Here is a 21,551-nt window from a genome sequence, read left to right as displayed (position 1 = left end):
AAAAATAGGCCGATCTGCCCCCGAGAAGGGCAGATATGGCCAACAGTAATGTGCTCCCATGGGGAGCGACCCTTGCCCAAGGGGCTGCCCCCCAAACAAAACACACACACCAATCCCTGTTGCCTAAGTGCTTAATAGAAATAGGCTGATCTACCCCGGGGGGGCAGGGGCAGAACAGGCCTAATAAAAAAAAAATTGCCCCTCCTGGGGAGCGACCCTTGCCTAAGGGGTCGCTCCCCTTATCAATGTAAATAAAAATTAAAACAAAAATCCCTGGTGTCTAGTGGCTTCTGCCCCACCAAACTTTTTCAAGTAAAAATGTTTGCATCCACGTTGCACTCAACAGTGGTAAACAACAGGGCATGGCGGTTTATTGTGTGCTTTGAGAATGAAGGTGAACCTACCTCCCTCTGAAGGTCTCTTGTGCACTACAAGGCCAGTCTGCAGGCTCAACAGCCGTGAAGTCATCAGGAAGTGCAGTGTAGTCTTACTCCATGTGGGCACTCTTCACAAGCAATAAGGCAAGATTTAACCCTGGTGGCGGAAACTGTTTTATACTTAACTAGAGCATGACATGGTACATAGCCCATAATACACTCAGGGTCTGCCCACAGGTAGCCCTCTCAGCACAGTACGTAACACATTAACATGGTGCCTGGCCACAGCTACCCTACTCAGGACAGTGCGTAACACATTATAAACTTGGTGCCTGGCCACAGGTAGCCTTCTCAGCACAGTACGTAACACATTATAAACTTGGTGTCTGGCAGAGGTATGCCTTCTCAGCACAGTACGTAACACACTATAAACTTGGTGTATGGCCACAGGTATGCCTTCTCAGCACAGTACGTAACACACTATAAACTAGGTGTCTGGCAGAGGTATGCCTTCTCAGCACAGTACGTAACACACTATAAACTTGGTGTCTGGTAGAGGTATACCTTCTCAACACAGTACGTAACACATACACTTGGTGTCTGGCCACAGGTATGCCTTCTCAGCACAGTACGTAACACACTATAAACTAGGTGTCTGGCAGAGGTATGCCTTCTCAGCACAGTACGTAACACACTATAAACTTGGTGTCTGGTAGAGGTATACCTTCTCAACACAGTACGTAACACATACACTTGGTGTCTGGCCACAAGTATGCCTTCTAAGCACAATACGTAACACACTAACTTGGTGTCTGGCAGAGAATGCCTTCATAGCACAGCACGTAACACACTATAAACTTGGTGTCTGGCCACAGTTAGCCTTCTCAGCACAGTACGTAACACATTATAAATTTGGTGTCTGGCCACAGGTAGCCTTCTCAACATAGTACGTAACACATTAACTTGGTGCCTGGCCACAGGTAGCCTTCTCAGCACAGTACGTAACGCATTCTAAAAATGGTGTCTGGCAGAGGTATGAATTCACAGCACAGTATGTCACATTATAAACTTAGTGTCTGCCCACAGGTATGCCTTCTCAACACAGTACATAACATTTCATAAACATGGCGTCTGGTAGAGGTATGCCTTCTCAGCAGAGGATGTAACGCATTATACACTTGGGCCCATATTTATACTTTTTTAGCGCTGCATTTGTGTAATTTTTTTGACGCAAAAGTGCCACAAACTTACAAAATACAATTGTATTTTGAAAGTTTGCGCCGCTTTTGCGTCAAACAAATGGCGCAAATGTGGCACTAAAAAAGTATAAATATGGGCCTTGGAGTCTGGCCACAGGTAGCCTTCTCAACACAGTACGTAACACATTATGAACTTGGTGTCTGGTGGAGGTATGCCTTCTCAGCACGTAACACATTATAAACGTGGTCTTTGGCCACAGGCAGCCTTCTCAGCACAGTACGTAACACATTCTAAACTTGGTGTCTGGCAGAGGTATGCCTTCTCAGCACAGTACGTAACACATTCTAAAAATGGTGTCTGGCAGAGGTATGAATTCTCAGCACAGTATGTCACACATTATAAATTTGGTGTCTGCCCACAGGTATGCCTTCTCAACACAGTACGTAACACTTCATAAACATGGTGTCTGGTAGAGGTATGCCTTCTCAGCAGAGTACGTAACACATACACTTGGTGTCTGACCACAGGTAGCCTTCTCAACACAGTACTTAACACAATAACTTGGTGTCTGGCCACAGGTAGCCTTCTCAGCACAGTACGTAACACATTATAAACTTGGTGTCTGGCAGAGGTATGCCTCTTCAGCACAGTACGTAACACATTATAAACTTGGTGTCTGGCAGAGGTAAGCCTTCTCAGCACAGTATGTAACACATTATACACTTGGTGTCTGGTAGAGGTATGCCTTCTCGGCACAGTACGTAACACATTATACACTTGGTGTCTGGCCACAGGTAGCCTTCTCAACACAGTACTTAACACAATAACTTGGTGTATGGCAGAGGTATGCCTTCTCAGTACAGTACGTAACACATTAACTTGGTGCCTGGCCACAGGTAGCCTTCTCAGCACAGTACGTAACACATTATAAACTTGGTGTCTGGCTGAGGTATGCCTCCTCAGCACAGTACGTAACACATTATAAACTTGGTGTCTGGCAGAGGTATGCCTCCTCAGCACAGTACGTAACACATTATAAACTTGGTGTCTGATTGAAGTATGCCTCCTCAGCACAGTAAGTAACACACTATAAACTTAGTGTCTGGTAGAGGTATACCTTCTCAACACACTACGTAACACATACACTTGGTGTCTGGCCACAAGTATGCCTTCTAAGCACAATACGTAACACACTAACTTGGAGTCTGGCAGAGAATGCCTTCATAGCACAGCACGTAACACATTATAAACTTGGAGTCTGGCATAGGTATGCCTTCTCAGCACAGTACGTAACACATTAACATGGTGCCTGGCCACAGGTAGCCTTCTCAGCGCAGTACATAACACATTATGAACTTGGTGTCTGGCAGAGGTATGCGTTCTCAGCACAGCACGTAACACATTATAAACTTGGTGTCTAGCCACAAGTATGTTCTCTCAGCACAGTACGTAACACATTATAAACTTGGTGTCTGACAGAGGTATACCTTCTCAGCACAGGCTGTAACACATTACGCTGGTGTCTGGCAGAGGTATGCCTTCTCAGCACAGTGCGTAATACATTATAAACTTAGGCCCATATTTTTACTTTTTAGCAATGCTTTTACACCGCTTTTTGACGCAAAAACAGCGCAAACTTACAAAATACATTTGTATTATGCAAGTTTGCGCCACTTTTGCATAAAAAATTACTCAAATGCGGCGCTAAAAAGAATAAATATGGGCCTGTCGCGCCGCTGCACGCCACACGAGCCGAACATTCGGCTTGGGCCGTGGCACGCGGTCACAAGACGCGACGCGCCCCTAGGCTGCTCTGCATTCTCCGAGGCCCCAAATTGGGCATGGGGCCTCATTCTACTTTCACGCACCGCGCTCACAGGCAGGTCTGACCCCCCACTCACCTGTTCTTTTCTGCTTTTTCTGGCTATCTGGTTGTGCCTTCCTTTGTGTTTTTTCTCCCTTTCCCATATTTCCCTTTTCTTCCCAGCATTCCTTGTTCCCTACTCTCTATGGCTCCTAGTCCATTCTGTTCTATGTGTTTTTCCCTATCTAAGATGGTGTCCTTGTACGTCCTGTTGGTCGCTTCCTGTTTGTTGGTATTTAAGGGCTGTGATTCTTTCTCTCCTTGCGCTGCAACACTTTCTGTTTGGATGGTGTCTTCGCTCCTATTTCTTTGCCTTCCTGTGCTGGTTCTCGTCAGTTCCAGTATATTTTCCTGTATTTTGCCTCTGTTGATTCCTGTTCTTTTTGTACCTGTTTCAGGAACCTATCTTTTTGGAGGTTTTTTCCCCTTTTCAGTGTTTTTTTTCCCTCTGGCTCTACTTCTGAGCGACACGGTCTGCTCTTGGCGCTCCCATTGCCTGCAGCACCGTGGCTACCAGAAAGAGTCGCCCCTACCTGGGCCAAGGCCGAACATTCGAGAACAGGATCCACGCCACTCGTTCTGCGGACTCCAGGTTTAAGCAGCACGTGAGTCGTGACAGATTCCAGCGCCCATTTCTCCCGACGTCGTCTAACACCATGGATGATACAGTGGCGGCTGCTGCAGATCCTGATCAATCTCTTCTGGCAGCTATTCACCAACAAGGCTCACAAGATGTCCTTCAATATATTACTCGCTTTCGACAGCTAGTGGCGGAGACCACCTGGGTGGAACGAACTCTGGTGACTTTATTCCGTAGAGGACTTAAAGAAGAAATTAAAGACGAGTTAGTACACTCCACCCAAGTTGAAGATCTTTGTGGTCTGATGGATCAGGCTCTTTCCATCGAATACCGTCTCCAAGAGCGACGTATGGAGAAGAGAAAGAGTAGAGGATCTTCCCAGCCAAGCACTTCACGGGTCTTTATGCATCGTCCTGAGGAACCTCGTCCTCCCGCCAGAGACAGCGAAGGCGAACCTATGCAGGTGGATACTACTCGAGGACCGCTTTCTGTTAACGAGCGGAAGACAGATGTAAGAAAGGATTGTGCCTGTATTGTGGTGCTGCCGGCCACATGCTTCGTACCTGCCGCGTTCATGCTCAAAGACCATCAGGAAACGCCACTTCCCGTCCTCTGTAAGAAGGGAGGGGACGGGATCATCGGCTATACCTTCCATCAGTTCATTCAAGGACAGTGCCACAACTTTGTTTATGTTACCTGTGATGTTACAATTACCGGACGGCCGTCAAGAAAGAACGATGGCTTTACTTGATTGTGGTGCCAGTGGCATATACATGGATAAGACTTGGGCTACTACTCAACAAATACCAACACGACCCAAAGAAACCCCAGAACAAGTTCACAGAGTGGATGGGTCCTTAATATCCTCTGGTCCAGTTGATACTACCACCCTGACACTAAGTTTACAATTTGGTAACCACCAAGAACACATCTCATTTGATCTCATATCATCCCCCAACCATACTATCATTTTAGGAATTCCGTGGTTCATAAGACATAACCCTTATGTAAATTGGGAAACCCAGACTATTTCCTTGTCCTCACAGTTTTGTCATGAGAATTGCTTTGCTTCAGACACATATTGGTCACCCAAGAGATTGATGCCTACTGAAATTACTACCGGATGTTCCATCAATACAGTCCAAGGAGTCCCTGATCACTATCTAGAATTTCAAGATGTGTTCCAAAAACCATCCAGACCTGTGTTACCCGCACATCGAGATTATGATTGTGCTATTCCGTTGGAACCCGGAGCTATCGTTCCCTTTGGGAGGATGTATTCACTCACAGAACCCGAAAGGAAAGTTCTAAAGGAGTATCTGGAAGAAAACTTACACAGCGGTCTTATGTACCATCGTCCTCTCCGGCTGGGGCTCCTCTCTTTTTTGTACCCAAGAAGACGAAGGATCTTCGTCCCTGTCTGGATTTTCGAGGCCTAAATAAGATAACTATAAAAGACCGTTATCCTTTGCCCCTCATCAAGGATATATTAGAGGCAGTCAGAGGGGCTCAACGATTTACCAAACTTGATTTCGTGGAGCCTACCACCTTTTGCGTATTAAAGAAGGAGACGAGTGGAAGACTGCTTTCCGGACCCCATTTGGTCATTATGAGTACAGAGTTATGCCTTTTGGTTTCACTAATGCCCCCTCCATTTTCCAAAGATTTATGGACTCTGTGTTCTCTGATCTCTTGAACCATACGGTCGTCATCTATTTAGACAATATCCTTATTTATTCTAGACGTCCTGAACTGCATTCCTCTCATGTGAAACAAGTCCTCCAAAGACTCCAGGAACATCAACTGTCCTGTAAACCAGAAAAGTGTGAGTTTGACAAGACCGAAGTCAAATATTTGGGATATCACCTGAGTCCCACTGGCATAGCTATGGACCAAGAAAAGGTACAAGCCATTCTAGACTGGCCTTCTCCTTCCTCTATTAAGGAAACACAATGTTTTCTAGGATTGGCTAATTTTTATCGGCAGTTTATCTTAGACTCTGCAGAACAAACCAGCCACATAACTCAAACATTAAAAAAGGAGAATATAAAGAAAGGCTTTGTTTGGGCTAGGGCGGCTGAAATAGCTTTTCAAGGTCTCAAGAAGGCCTTCACTCAAGCACCGATATTGAGACATCCAGATACCAACAAAAAATGTATTGTTGTTACAGATGCTTCTGAAAGAGCCATCGGAGCTGCCTTACTCCAACAACAAGAAGATGACGGTCTTGAACATCCTTTTTTCTATTTGTCCCATGTACTCTCTGCGTCGGAACAACATTACTCAGTACTAGAAAGGGAGTTATTAGCTCTGAAAACAGCCTGCCTTGAGTGGAGACAGTTTCTTATGGGTTCCAAAGAGCCCTTCGAGGTGAGAACAGACCATCGTAGTCTACAATGTCTACGGAACGTTTTATGCCAGAACAGTCGTCAGACTCGTTGGGCCTTCTTCTTCAGTCAGTATGACTTTTATGTCACCCATATTCCTGGATCCCAAAACATTCTGGCTGATGCTCTGTCTCGCCGTTATCCAGAGTTTACTTCTACCCCATCACAGTATCTACTTTAGCCCAGTAAAATCATCGGAGTAACTCAGTCTTTCCTGGATGAGGTACAACTGGAATATTCCAACCTGTCTGATCAAGAATTAAAGAAACTAAACCCCCTTATATGTAAATGGCAAGGGTATTATTATTATCAGAACCTGTTGTTCCTCCCTGTAGGAAAGTTCCATCTTGCCTGGCATGTTACCCCCATATTTCACTGTATATATGTTGTTTTAGTCTATGTGTCACTGGGACCCTGCCAGGCAGAGCCCCAGTGCTCATAAGTATGTGCCCTGTATGTGTTCCCTGTGTGATGCCTAACTGTCTCACTGAGGCTCTGCTAACCAGAACCTCAGTGGTTATGCTCTCTTTGCTTTCCAAATTTGTCACTGACAGGCTAGTGACTAAATTTACCAATTCACATTGGCATACTGGTACACCCATATAATTCCCTAATATATGGTACTGAGGTACCCAGGGTATTGGGGTTCCAGGAGATCCCTATGGGCTGCAGCATTTCTTTTGCCACCCATAGGGAGCTCTGCCAATTCTTACACAGGCCTGCCACTGCAGCCTGCGTGAAATAACGTCCACGTTATTTCACAGCCATTTACCACTGCACTTAAGTAACTTATAAGTCACCTATATGTCTAACCTTCACCTGGTGAAGTTTGGGTGCAAAGTTACTTAGTGTGTGGGCACCCTGGCACTAGCCAAGGTGCCCCCACATCGTTCAGGGCAAATTCCCCGGACTTTGTGAGTGCGGGGACACCATTACACGCGTGCACTATTCATAGGTCACTACCTATGTATAGCGTCATAATGGTAACTCCGAACATGGACATGTAACATGTCTAAGATCATGGAATTGTCACCCCAATGCCATTCTGGCATTGGGGAGACAATTCCATGATCCCCCGGGTCTCTAGCACAGAACCCGGGTACTGCCAAACTGCCTTTCCGGGGTCTCCACTGCAGCTGCTGCTGCTGCCAACCCTTCAGACAGGTTTCTGCCCTCCTGGGGTCCAGGCAGCCCTGGCCCAGGAAGGCAGAACAAAGGACTTCCTCTGAGAGAGGGTGTAACACCCTCACCCTTTGGAAATAGGTGTGAGGGCTGGGGAGGAGTAGCCTCCCCCAGCCTCTGGAAATGCTTTGATGGGCACAGATGGTGCCCATCTCTGCATAAGCCAGTCTACACCGGTTCAGGGATCCCCCAGCCCTGCTCTGGGGTGAAACTGGACAAAGGAAAGGGGAGTGACCACTCCCCTGACCTGCACCTCCCAGGGGAGGTGCCCAGAGCTCCTCCAGTGTGTCCCAGACCTCTGCCATCTTGGAAACAGAGGTGTTGGGGGCACACTGGACTACTCTGAGTGGCCAGTGCCAGCAGGTGACGTCAGAGGCTCCTGATAGGCTCTTACCTCTCTTGGTAGCCAATCCTCCTTCCTAGGTAGCCAAACATCCTTTTCTGGCTATTTAGGGTCTCTGCTTTGGGGATCTCACCACATAACGAAGGCAAGAGCTCATCAGAGTTCCTCTGCATCTCCCTCTTCACCTTCTGCCAAAGGATCAACCGCTGACTGCTCAGGACGCCTGACACTCCTTCCTGCAGTGCACAACCTTCTGAGTTGTCCTCCGGCGTCGTGGGACTCCCTTTTGTGACTTCGCGTGGACTCCGGTTCACTCTTCTTCCAAGTGCCTGTTCAGGTACTTCTGCGGGTGCTCCCTGCTTCTGTGAGGGCTCCCTGAGTTGCCGGGCGCTCCCTCTGTCTCCTCCTCCAAGTGGCGACATCCTGGTCCCTCCTGGGCCACAGCAGCACCCAAGAACCTCTACCGCGACCCTTGCAGCTAGCAAGGCTTATTTGTGGTCTTTCTGCGTGGGAACACCTCTGCAAGCTTCATCGCGACGTGGGACATCTGTCTTCCAAAGGAGAAGTCCCTAGCTCTCTTCTTTCTTGCAGAACTCCAAGCTTCTTCCATCCAGTGGCAGCTTCCTTGCACCCTCAGCTGGCATTTCCTGGGCTCATGCCCACTCTCGACGCTGTCGCGACTATTGGACTTGGTCCCCTTGTCTTACAGGTACTCAGGTCCGGAAATCCACTGTTGTTGCATTGCTGGTGTTTGTTCTTCCTGCAGAATCCCCCTATCACAACTTCTGTGCTCTCTGGGGGTAGTAGGTGCATTTTACACCTACTTTCCAGGGTCTTGGGGTGGGCTATTTTTTTAACCCTCACTGTTTTCTTACAGTCCCAGTGACCCTCTACAAGCTCACATAGGTCTGGGGTCCATTTGTGGTTCGCATTCCACTTTTGGAGTATATGGTTTGTGTTGCCCCTATACCTATGTGCTCCTATTGCAATCTACTGTAATTCTACACTGCTTGCATTACTTTTCTCGCTATTACCTGCATAATTTTGGTTTGTGTACATATATCTTGTGTATATACCTTATCCTCATACTGAGGGTACTCACAGATACTTTTGGCATATTGTCATAAAAATAGAGTACCTTTATTTCTTAGTACTTCTGTGTATTGTGTTTTCTTATGATATTGTGCATATGACACCAGTGGTATAGTAGGAGCTTTACATGTCTCCTAGTTCAGCCTTATCTGCTCTGCTATAGCTACCTTCTACCAGCCTAAGCTGCTAGAAACACCTCTTCTACCCTAATAAGGGATAACTGGACCTGGCACAAGGTATAAGTACCTCTGGTACCCACTACAAGCCAGGCCAGCCTCCTACAACTGCCCAAAGAGATGGGTCACAGGAGGTCAATAGCCTCCTCACTCAGGGCAGCAGGGCTAACTGGGGCAGGGCCTGAGGTGCCTGGGTCGAAGGAGATGCCCACCCTCTTGGGTGAGCTGGCACGGGAAACTTGCTGAGGGGCTGCCGGGAGGGAGGTGCTGGTACGGGGATGGCGGCTGTACCTGTAGTTGGGGTGGCCACAAACGTGTCCACCACCACCAGGGAGCTTCCATCTGAGGAGGTATCACTGTCCGAAATGTCCCCTCCTGTCTCCACCGTGGTGCTCCCATCGCCCTCCATCCCACTGGTGCCCTCACCATCGGTGGGTTCAGCCTCCTGGGCCCTTTGGGATGCAGCTCCCTCCATCGCTGGTGCCTCTGCTCCTCCGCCAGATGATGCTAATGCACAGAAGGACAGGGTGACAAAACAAAAAGGGGGGGGGGGGGGAGAAAAAGGATACACTGGGTCAATGGCTGCTCCAATACCACTGGTGGCGTACACGACACACACACACACACACACAGGGAACAGCCCTACGCATTAGGCAATGCACTACCAGTCACAATGCTAGTCACCAGCCCATTGACAGTATTACCTAACGCCACTAACAGCATACCAGAGACCCACAGACCCCTGCCCAGTAGTGGATGCCTACGAGCTTGGTTGGAGGTGGTTCACATACACTGCCCAACAAGGGACCTACCCTGCAATGTCCGGCCTGGCCTAGGGGCACCCACAGGCCCACATCCCCCAGCCGGAGACCACCCCACCACGCGCAAGTAGTATATTTGGAAACTGTACTCACCCCCTTGTGGCTGCTGTGATGCCCTCAAGCGCCCATCCAGCTCCAGATAGGCCACCACCAGTATGCAGGCCATCGGGGGGGTCAGGGTTCAACGGGCACCCCTTTCTCGTTGAGAAGCCATCCCCAGCTGGGCCTCCACCGTAACTGCCTCCTGGAGAGTTGGTTCCCTCGGCCTGTCCTCCCCCTATTGCACAGCAGTCCTCCCAGCTTCCCTGTTGTCCTGTGCCTCTGTCCCCTGAACCGTGTGCCCACCGCCACTGACCCCAGGTCCCTGATCATCCTGTGTTTGTGGGGTGGCCTGAGGTCCCTGTAGTGGTGGACACACTGCTGATTGACGTGAGCGGGGGACAGAGGTATGGGCCTGCTGGGTGCGTACTGTGCTGGTGTTTCCTGAGGGGGAGGCTCTGTGGTGGTATGGGACTGTGCCTGGGTAACCGACTGTCCCGAGATCCATGATGGGCCAGGTTGGTAATCCAGATCCAGGCGAGCAAAGCTGCTGTCATCACTGTGGGCCTCTTCTGGGGGTGACTGGAAGTTGCTGGCACCTCCTCTCTGGTGACGTTGGCTGGGGGACCTGTGTGGATGTAAATGCAGTGTTATTGTTCCTGTGCGTGTGTCATCTTGTGCAGGGGTGTGTTGCCCTGTATGGTTGTTATTGCCCTGGCAACTTTGCCTTTTGTGAGTAGTGATTTTGTGGGCTAGGTGATTCTCTCTAATGTGCATGCTTTAGTTTTCGGTGTCCATACAGGTCTGTGAGTGGTGTCCACGCATTGGTGTTACATGCAGGGCTTGGTATTGGGATGAGTGGGTTGTGATGGTGGGGTATGTGGGAGGTGGTGAAGTGATGGGAGTGAGGGTAGGGGTGAGGGTTTGTGATGGCATGCAGGTAGGGGGGTGATAGTAATAGAGATTTGACTTACCAGAGTCCACTCCTCCTCCTGCCAGGCCCTCAGGATGTATGATCGCCAAGAGTTGCTCCTCCCATGTTGTTAGTTTTGGGGGTGCGGAGGTGGGGATCCACCGCCAGTCCTCTGTACAGCTATTTGGTGTCTTGCTGCTGTGGAACGTTCCTTCTCCCGTAGGACGTTCCACCTCTTCCTGATGCCATCCCTTGTTCTGGGGTGCTGTCCCACGGCATTTACCCTGTCCACGATTCTCTGCCTTACCTCCATCTTCCTAGCAATGGATGTCTGCTGCACCTGTGATCCAAATATCTGTGGCTCTACCCTGATGATTTCCTCCACCATGACCCTTAGCTCCTCCTCAGAATCTGGGGTGTTGTTGTGGTGTCATGAGTGTAGTGTGTAGGGTGATGTGTTGGGGTGTGTGATGTGAGGTGCGTGGGTGGTGTATAGGTGATGGTGGTTTGTGGCTCTGGTTGTGTGAGTGCTCAGCTGGCAATTATTTCTAGTCGTAAAGGGTTGTGGGTAATGTGGGTGTGTGTTTGTGGGTGTGGTGTGTGTATGTGTGTCAGGTGTGTGTAGTTTGAATTGTCCAATGTGGTGCTGTTTTGTTAGTGTGTGTGTATTTTGAGCATGGCGGTATGTACTGCCAATTGTTTACCGCTGTTGAATGTCCGCTGTGGTGATTCATGGGTCATAATGTTGTGGGCGTTGTTCTGTTGGCACAATGGTGTGGGTTTTGATACTGCCAGTTTATCACTGACCTTTGGTCTGGCGGATTTGTGAGTGTGGCTGAATAGTGACGGATTGGTGTGTTTGTATCGTGATATGGTAAGCGGATATCCGCGGCGGTATGTTGGAGGCAGTCAGCATGGCGGTAAGTGGGATTTACCGCCAATGTCATAATGAAGACCTATATCTCATTTTGATATAGTATATACAGATACAGCTTCCTACATACAGTAAGTAAAGCACTTACAAGTTCAGTCTCCTGGGCATAGGTAGCCCACTGTTGCCGGTTCAAGGCAACCCCAAACACCCAGCACCAGCAACACATGGCCCGTCAGGTGCGGAGGTTAAAGAGGAGCCAAAATAACATGGGTGCCTATGAAGATGGGGGTGTTCCGGTTCCAGTCTGCTGGCAGGTAAGTACCCGCATCCTCGGGGGCAGACCAGGGGGGTTTAGTAGAGCACTGGTGGGGCCCCAAGTAGGCACACAAAACACACCCTCAGCGGCACAGGGGCGGCCGGGTGCAGTGGGCAAACAGGGCGTCAGATTTGCAATAGGTTTCAATGGAGGGACCCGGGAGTCACTCAGACGTTGCAGGAGGGCACAGGGGGGCTTCTCGGGCCAGCCACCTACTGGGCAAGGTTGAGGGCCGTCTGCTGGTCACTGCTGCACCGGTGGTCAGTTTCTCACGGGCCTGGGGGTGCAGTGCTTCTGCAGGCGTCAGATATCTTTGTCCCAAGCAGTCTCGGTCAGGCGGGACCTCTGGATTCCCTCTGCAGGTGTTTATCGTGGGGGTTCAGAGAGGTCAGCCCAGGGTGGACACGTTGTCGGAGTCACCTGGGGATCCTCTCTGGGTTGTTGATTTCTCAGGACACGGGCTGGGGTCGTCAGGTGCAGAGTAGTGGGGACTCACGCTTCTGGAGTGAGGTGAGAGTCCTTTTAAAGATGGTTTATTCTTTCTTTGGTTGGACAGGTCCTCTATCCACGGGAGTTCTTGATCCTTTGTAGCTGCAGGGCAGTCCTCTGAGTCGGCAGAGGTTGCTTAGCCTGCAGAATGCATCGCTGGTGCAGGTTCTCTGAAGTTGGAGACAGGCTGGTAGGGCTGGGTCCAGAGCAGTTGTCGCCTTCCTTCTTCTCTGCTGGGTTTTTCAGCTAGGAGTCCTTCTTCTTTGTAGGTCATCAGGAATCTGATTTTCTGGGTTCAGGGTCACCCCTAAATACTAAATTTAGGGGTGTGTTAGGGCTGGAAGGCAGTAGCCAATGGCTAGTGTCCCTGAGGGTGGCTACACCATCCTTGTGCCTCCTCCCTTTGGGGAGGGGGGCACATCCCTATTCCTATTGGGCTAAATCCTCCAAAACAAGATGGGGTATTTTCCAAGGAGGGCGTCACTTCAGCTCTGGTCACCTTAGGGATGGACCTGGCTGAGGAGGTGACTCCTTGTTTTCGTCAGTATTTCCCCAAACTTGCCACCAAAAGTGGGGGCTGTGTCCGGGGACGGGAGGCGGACATCCCGCTAGCTGGAGTGCCCTGGGACGCTGTAACACCAGGCTTGAGCCTTTGAGGCTCACCCCCATGGTGTTACAGTTCCTGCAGGGGGAGGTGTGAAGCACCTCCAGCCAGGACCGGCTTTGTTCCTGGTCACAGAGTGCACAAAGGCACTCACCCCATGTGGCCAGAAACTAGTCTGGAAGTGGGAGGCTGGCGGAGACCAATCAGCCTAGCACTAGCAGTTGGGCTGGCATGCAGGGGGCATCTCTAAGATGCCCTCTGTGTGCATTTTTTAATAAATCTTACACTGGCATCAGTGTGGGTTTATTGTGCTGAGAAGTTTGATACTAAACTTCCCAGACTTCAGTGTAGCCATTATGGAACTGTGAAGTTTTTGACAAACTCGCAGACCATATAATCAGTATGGTTACCCTGCACTTACAATGTCTAAGAATTAACTTAGACACTGTAGGGGCATAGTGCTCATCCAGCTATGCCCTCACCTGTGGTATAGTGCACCCTGCCTTAGGGCTGTAAGGCCTGCAAGAGGGGTGACTTACCTATGCCACAGGCAGTGGGTTGTGGGTATGGCACTCTGAGGGGAGTGCCATGTCAACTTAGTCTTTTTCTCCCCACCAGCACACACAAGCTGTGAGGCAGTGTGTATGTGCTGAGTGAGGGGTCCCCAGGGTGGCATAAGACATGCTGCAGCCCTTAGAGACCTTCCCTGGCATCAGGGCCCTTGGTACCAGGGGTACCACTTACAAGGGACTTATCTGTGTGCCAGGGCTGTGCCAATTGTGGAGACAAAGGTACAGTTTTAGGGAAAGAACACTGGTGCTGGGGCCTGGTTGGCAGGGTCCCAGCACACTTTCAATCAAAACTTAGCATCAGCAAAGGCAAAAAGTTAGGGGGTAACCATGCCAACAGTGGCATTTTCCTACAACCTTCCTCCGGGTACCACCTGCTTCTGGTGAGTGATGCCTGTCTTTCCATCACCACTTGTGCTCGCCTCAATAATACCTTCCTCTGGGCGCCACCTGCTCGTCGTGGGTGATGCCTGTCTTTCCATCACCACTTGTGCTTGCCTCGATAATACCATCCTCCAGTTACCACCTGCTCGTGGTGAGTGATACCTGTCTTTCCATCACCACTTGTGCCTGCATGTGGTGAGTGATACCTGTCTTTCCATCACCGCTTATGCTCGCCTCGATAATACCTTCCTTCGGGTACCACCTGCTTGTGGTGAGCGATTCCTCTCTTTCCATCACCACTTGTGCTCGACTCTATAATACCCTCCTCCAGTTGCCACCTGATCGTGGTGAGTGATAACGGTCTTTCCATCACCGCTTATGCTCACCTCAATAATACCTTCCTCTGGGTACCACCTGCTTGTGGTGAGTGATGCCTGTCTTTCCATCACTGCTTGTGCTCGCCTCGATAATACCTTCCTCCGGGTACCACCTGCTTGTGGTGAGTGATTCCTGTCTTTCCATCAGGAACGTAGATCTCAGCAGCAGCATCAGGCACGGAGCCCTCAGCAGCAGCATCAGGCACAGAGACCTCAGAAGGGGCATCAGGAACGTAGATCTCAGCAGCAGCAGAATCAGGAACAGAAACCTCAGCAGCGGCATCAGGAACGGAGGCCTCAGCAGCGGCATCAGGAACGGAGGCCTCAGCAGCGGCATCAGGAACGGAGGCCTCAGCAGCGACATCAGGAACGGAGACCTCAGCAGCGACATCAGGAACGGAGACGTCAGCAGCAGCATCAGGAACGGAGACGTCAGCAGCGGCATCAGGAACGGAGACCTCAGCAGCGGCATCGGGCACAGAGACCTCAGCAACGGCATCAGGCACAGAGACCTCAGCAGCAGCAGATCTCAGCAGCAACATCAGGAGCGGAAATCTCAGCAGCAGCAGATCTCAGCAGCAGCGTCAGGAACGGAGATCTCAGCAGCCGCAGATCTCAGCAGCAACATCAGGAGCGGAGATCTCAGCAGCAGCAGATCTCAGCAGCAGCGTCAGGAACGTAGATCTCAGCAGCAGCATCAGGAACGGAGACCTCAGCAGCAGCATCAGGAACGGAGACCTCAGCAGCAGCATCAGGAACGGAGACCTCAGCAGTGGCATCGGGCACAGAGACCTCAGCAACGGCATCGGGCACAGAGACCTCAGCAACGGCATCAGGCACAGAGACCTCAGCAGTGGCATCGGGCACAGAGACCTCAGCAGTGGCATCGGGCACAGAGACCTCAGCAGTGGCATCAGGCACAGAGACCTCAGCAGTGGCATCAGGCACAGAGACCTCAGCAGCAGCATCAGGAACGGAGACCTCAGCAGCAGCATCGCAGCAGCATCAGGAACAGGAACGGAGACCTCAGCAGCGACATCAGGAACGAAGAAGTCAGAAGCGACATCAGGAACAGAGAAGTCAGCAGCGACATCAGGCACGGAGTAGTCAGCAGCGGCATCAGGAACGGAGACGTCAGCAGCGACATCAGGAACAGAGACATCACCAGCAGCATCAGGCACAGAGACGTCAGCAGCGGCATCATGAACGGAGACCTCAGCAGCGGCATCAGGAACGGAGACCTCAGCAGCGGCATCAGGAACGGAGACCTCAGCAGCGGCATCAGGAACGGAGACCTCAGCAGCGGCATCAGGAACGGAGACCTCAGCAGCGGCATCGGGCACAGAGACCTCAGCAGCGGCATCGGGCACAGAGACCTCAGCAGCGGCTTCAGATACAGAGACCTCAGCAGCGGCTTCAGATACAGAGACCTCAGCAGCGGCTTCAGATACAGAGACCTCAGCAGCGGCATCAGGAACGGAGTTCTCAGCAGCAGCAGATCTCAGCAGCAGCATCAGGAGCGGAGATCTCGGCAGCTGCAGATCTCAGCAGCAGCATCAGGAACGGGGATCTCAGCAGCAGCATCAGGAACAGAGACCTCAGCAGTGGCATCGGGCACAGAGACCTCAGCAACGGCATCGGGCACAGAGACCTCAGCAACGGCATCAGGCACAGAGACCTCAGCAGTGGCATCGGGCACAGAGACCTCAGCAGTGGCATCGGGCACAGAGACCTCAGCAGTGGCATCAGGCACAGAGACCTCAGCAGTGGCATCAGGCACAGAGACCTCAGCAGCAGCATCAGGAACGGAGACCTCAGCAGCAGCATCGCAGCAGCATCAGGAACAGGAACGGAGACCTCAGCAGCGACATCAGGAACGGAGAAGTCAGAAGCGACATCAGGAACAGAGAAGTCAGCAGCGACATCAGGCACGGAGTAGTCAGCAGCGGCATCAGGAACGGAGACGTCAGCAGCGACATCAGGAACAGAGACATCACCAGCAGCATCAGGCACAGAGACGTCAGCAGCGGCATCATGAACGGAGACCTCAGCAGCGGCATCAGGAACGGAGACCTCAGCAGCGGCATCAGGAACGGAGACCTCAGCAGCGGCATCAGGAACGGAGACCTCAGCAGCGGCATCAGGAACAGAGACCTCAGCAGCGGCATCAGGAACAGAGACCTCAGCAGCGGCATCGGGCACGGAGACCTCAGCAGCGGCATCAGGCACGGAGACCTCAGCAGCGGCACCAGGCACGGAGATCTCAGCAGCAGCAGATCTCAGCAGCAGCATCAGGAGCGGAGATCTCAGCAGCAACAGATCTCAGCAGTAGCGTCAGGAGCGGAGATCTCAGCAGCAGCAGATCTCAGCAGCAGCATCAGGAACGGAGATCTCAGCAGCACCATCAGTAACGGAGACCTCAGCAGCAGCATCAGGCACGGAGACCTCAGCAGCGGCATCAGGAACGGAGACCTCAGCAGCGGCATCAGGAAAGGAGACCTCAGCAGCAGCATCAGGAACGGAGACGTCAGAAGTGGCATCGGGCACAGAGACCTCAGCAGCGGCATCAGGCATGGAGACCTCAGCAGCGGCATCAGGAACGGAGACCTCAGCAGCGGCATCAGGAAAGGAGACCTCAGCAGCAGCATCAGGAACGGAGACGTCAGAAGTGGCATCGGGCACAGAGACCTCAGCAGCGGCATCAGGCACGGAGACCTCAGCAGCGGCATCAGGAACGGAGACCTCAGCAGCGGCATCAGGAAAGGAGACCTCAGCAGCAGCATCAGGAACGGAGACGTCAGAAGTGGCATCGGGCACAGAGACCTCAGCAGCGGCATCAGGCATGGAGACCTCAGCAGCGGCATCAGGAACGGAGATCTCAGCAGCAGCAGATCTCAGCAGCAGCATCAGGAGTGGAGATCTCAGCAGCAGCGTCAGGAGCGGAGATCTCAGCAGCAGCAGATCTCAGCAGCAGCGTCAGGAACGGAGATCTCAGCAGCACCATCAGTAATGGAGACCTCAGCAGCAGCATCAGGCACGGAGACCTCAGCAGCACCATCAGGAACGGAGACCTCAGCAGCGGCATCAGGAATGGAGACCTCAGCAGCGGCATCAGGAACGGAGATCTCAGCAGCAGCAGATCTCAGCAGCAGCATCAGGAGTGGAGGTCTCAGCAGCAGCAGATCTCAGCAGCAGCGTCAGGAGCGGAAATCTCAGCAGCAGCAGATCTCAGCAGCAGCGTCAGGAACGGAGATCTCAGCAGCACCATCAGTAATGGAGACCTCAGCAGCAGCATGAGGCACGGAGACCTCAGCAGCACCATCAGGAACGGAGACCTCGGCAGCGGCATCAGGAATGGAGACCTCAGCAGCGGCATCAGGAACTGAGACCTCAGCAGCGGCATCGGGCACAGAGACCTCAGCAGCGGCATCGGGCACAGAGACCTCAGCAGCGGCATCAGGCACAGAGACCTCAGCAGCGGCATCAGGCACGGGGACCTCTGCAGTGGCATCAGGAACGGAGATCTCAGCAACAGCAGATCTCACCAGCAGCATCAGGAGCAGAGATCTCAGCAGCAGCGTCAGGAGCGGAGATCTCAGCAGATCTCAGCAGCAGCATCAGGAACGGAGACCTCAGCAGCAGCATCAGTAACGGAGACCTCAGCAGCAGCATCAGGCACGGAGACCTCAGCAGCAGCATCAGGAACGGAGACCTCAGCAGCGGCATCAGGCATGGAGACCTCAGCAGCGGCATCAGGAACAGAGATCTCAGCAACAGCAGATCTCAGCAGCAGCATCAGGAGCGGAGATCTCAGCAGCAGCAGATCTCAGCAGCAGCGTCAGGAGCGGAGATCTCAGCAGCAGCGTCAGGAGCGGAGATCTCAGCAGCAGCAGATCTCAGCAGCAGCGTCAGGAACGGAGATCTCAGCAGCACCATCAGTAACAGAGACCTCAGCAGCAGCATCAGGGACGGAGACCTCAGCAGCAGCATCAGTAACAGAGACCTCAGCAGCAGCATCAGGAACGGAGACCTCAGCAGCGGCATCAGGAACGCAGCGGCATCAGGCACGGAGACCTCAGCAGCGGCATCAGGCACGAAGGCCTCAGCAGCAGCATCAGGAACGGAGACCTCAGCAGCAGCATCAGGAACGGAGACCTCAGCAGCGGCATCAGGAACGGAGACCTCAGCAGCGGCATCAGGCACGAAGACCTCAGCAGCGATATCAGGCACGAAGACCTCAGCAGCGGCATCAGGCACGGAGACGTCAGCAGCGGCATCAGGCACGGAGACCTCAGCAGCGGCATCAGGCACGGAGACCTCAGCAGCGGTATCAGGAACGGAGACGTCAGCAGCAACATCAGGAATGGAGACGTCAGCAGCAACATCAGGAACGGAGACATCAGCAGCGGCATCAGGAACGGAGACCTCAGCAGCGGCATCAGGAACAGAGACCTCAGCAGCGGCATCGGGCACAGAGACCTCAGCAGCGGCATCGGGCACAGAGACCTCAGCAGCGGCATCGGGCACAGAGACCTCAGCAGCGGCTTCAGATACAGAGACCTCAGCAGCGGCTTCAGATACAGAGACCTCAGCAGCGGCTTCAGATACAGAGACCTCAGCAGCGGCATCAGGAACGGAGTTCTCAGCAGCAGCAGATCTCAGCAGCAGCATCAGGAGCGGAGATCTCGGCAGCTGCAGATCTCAGCAGCAGCATCAGGAACGGGGATCTCAGCAGCAGCATCAGGAACGGAGACCTCAGCAGCGGCATCAGGAATGGAGACCTCAGCATCAGGAATAGAGACCTCAGCTGCGGCATCAGGAACAGAGACCTCAGCAGCAGCATCAGGAACAGAGATCTCAGCAGCGGCATCAGGAACAGAGATCTCAGCAGCGGCATCAGGAATGGAGACCTCAGCAGCGGTATCAGAAACAGAGACCTCAGCAGCGGCATCAGGAACAGAGATCTCAGCAGCGGCATCAGGAACAGAGATCTCAGCAGCGGCATTAGGAACAGAGATCTCAGCAGCGGCATCAGGAACGGAGATCTCAGCAGCAGCATATCTCAGCAGCGGCATCAGGAACAGAGATGTCAGCAGCAGCATCTTCCAATCTGCAGAGCAAGACCCCGGGGTGGGGGTAGTTGTGGAGAAGATCCTGTTACCGCCAGAGCTACTACTGCGTGTCTACCACCCTTCCTTGGCCGGGGATCCCTGCTGTGTGTCATTGTGTCCAGCCCTTCTGAGGATGCCACTGGGCTCACTGCGCCACATTGATGAAGAAGACCTCTTCTGAGCCCCCTCAACAAGTCTTCGAAGACAAGTTTGAGGAGGTCACCAAAGTGGGTATAAAGGATGGTATATATGGAACAGTCCATGTTTGCTGAGATGGATGGACATCCCATAAGCTGATCTTTTTCAGATGCCCATCCTCAGGACTGTCTGATTTAGGGCACCGACGAAACCCCAAGTGTGCCGAAGAGACGCCATCCACGTCACCACCTGCATGTTCCCTAAACCATCATCTCTCTCTGCTTCATTTACCTCAAACCAACTGCCTGTTTGGCCCTGCTGGCATTGAAATATACTGAACTTCATACCTGGATTACCTTCAAAAAGAGAATTGGCTGGACCGAAAGATGGTAGCTGAGCTGAGGACTTCTAAGAGAAGAATCATGTGAGATCCCCTTGGACGTAACCATCACCACGGTCTCCGGCAGCTTCGTGGTATACAGACACAGAGGCGTGGAAAGAGGTGGGTACTGACGGGTGAGGAAAACTATTGATGGGCCAACTGCAAGCTTGCCTCCCGCAGGATGAGGGTATCCTGTCTGAATGGACCATCAATTCCCACTGAAGAGATTCAAGCAGCTGCAGACATTCATGAGGCCGTTGTGGAGGTTGAGGGCGATAGTGACTTTCTAATTGCAAGAGTCTTCCAAGGACTTGACAAACCAGCCATGAAGTCGGCAGATGTTTATTTTGCAGCCGTTTCTAACTGTGGACATGGTGACCTGGAGCACGTGGCACCCACACTCCACATTCATGCTTTTGCAGCTCAGGGGAAGCAGACTGTCCTGAGAAGGACAGGAGGAGATCAGATGGTCTACTGTGAACTGGAGTATCACAGCTTCCAGGGAATCATGCACCAGGTGCAAACCAGCCATGGCTTCTACCACCACAACAGAACTTCAGACAAAAGGTGGTCTGTAAATCACAGAAGAGGTGAATGATTTATTGCCTCTGACCCAACTTCACCAGCACCCCTTACCAGCCTGCACAGACTCCAGCTGCATCACCGACGAAGCCATCATGACCACGACCTTCGCGTCTTCACACTCTGCACCCGACTCCCCCAGCTTGTGTCCAGAAGAACCAACACTGCTGAGAGGACCCCCAGGCAACTCCAACAACGTGGACACCCTGAGACGACCTCTCTGCACCCCCACAGCGACGTCTGCAGAGAGAATCCAGAGGCTCCCCCTGACCGCGACTGCCCGGTAACAAAGAACCAGACGCCTGGAAGAAGCACTGCACCCGCAGCCCCCAGGCCCGAGAGAAACCAAATACCGGTGCAGGAGTGACCAGCAGGCGGCCCTAATTGTTGCCCAGTCAGTGGCTGGCCCGAGAAGCCCCCATGTGCCCTGCTTGCATCGCCAGAGTGACCCCAGGGTCTCTCCCTTGATTTCTATATAAAATAAGACACCTACTTTGCACTCTGCACCCGGCCGCCCCTGTGCCGCTGAGGGTTTATTTTGTGTGCCTGTTTGGGACACCCCCCCCCCCCAGTGCTCTACAAACTCCCCCTGGTCTGCTCCCCGAGGACGCAGGTACTTACCTGCTGGCAGACTGGAACCAGAGCACCCCTGTTCTCCATAGGCGCCCTTGCTATTTGGGCACCTCTTTGACCTCTGCACCTGACCGGCTGTTGCTTGTGCTGGGTGTTTGGGGTTGACTTGAACCCCCAA

At 52.3% G+C, this 21,551-nt stretch overlaps 1 protein-coding gene across 1 annotated transcript; it reads left to right on the top strand.

The window, feature by feature from the left end:
* The first annotated feature begins 12,130 nt into the window (after window positions 1-12,130).
* Window positions 12,131-19,860, top strand: LOC138267017 (trichohyalin-like). Its single transcript, XM_069215865.1, is given in 6 exon segments — window positions 12,131-12,162; window positions 14,736-15,591; window positions 15,594-16,498; window positions 16,591-17,248; window positions 17,308-17,885; window positions 18,000-19,860. Coding segments are annotated over 6 exon segments (4,890 nt in total).
* The last annotated feature ends 1,691 nt before the right edge of the window (window positions 19,861-21,551 follow it).

The sequence above is a fragment of the Pleurodeles waltl genome, chromosome 12 (assembly GCF_031143425.1).
Source record: "Pleurodeles waltl isolate 20211129_DDA chromosome 12, aPleWal1.hap1.20221129, whole genome shotgun sequence".
In the NCBI taxonomy this organism is placed as follows: Eukaryota; Metazoa; Chordata; class Amphibia; order Caudata; family Salamandridae; genus Pleurodeles; species Pleurodeles waltl.
Note: the sequence above shows the minus strand (reverse complement) of the source record. Positions and strands in the feature narration are given on the sequence as shown.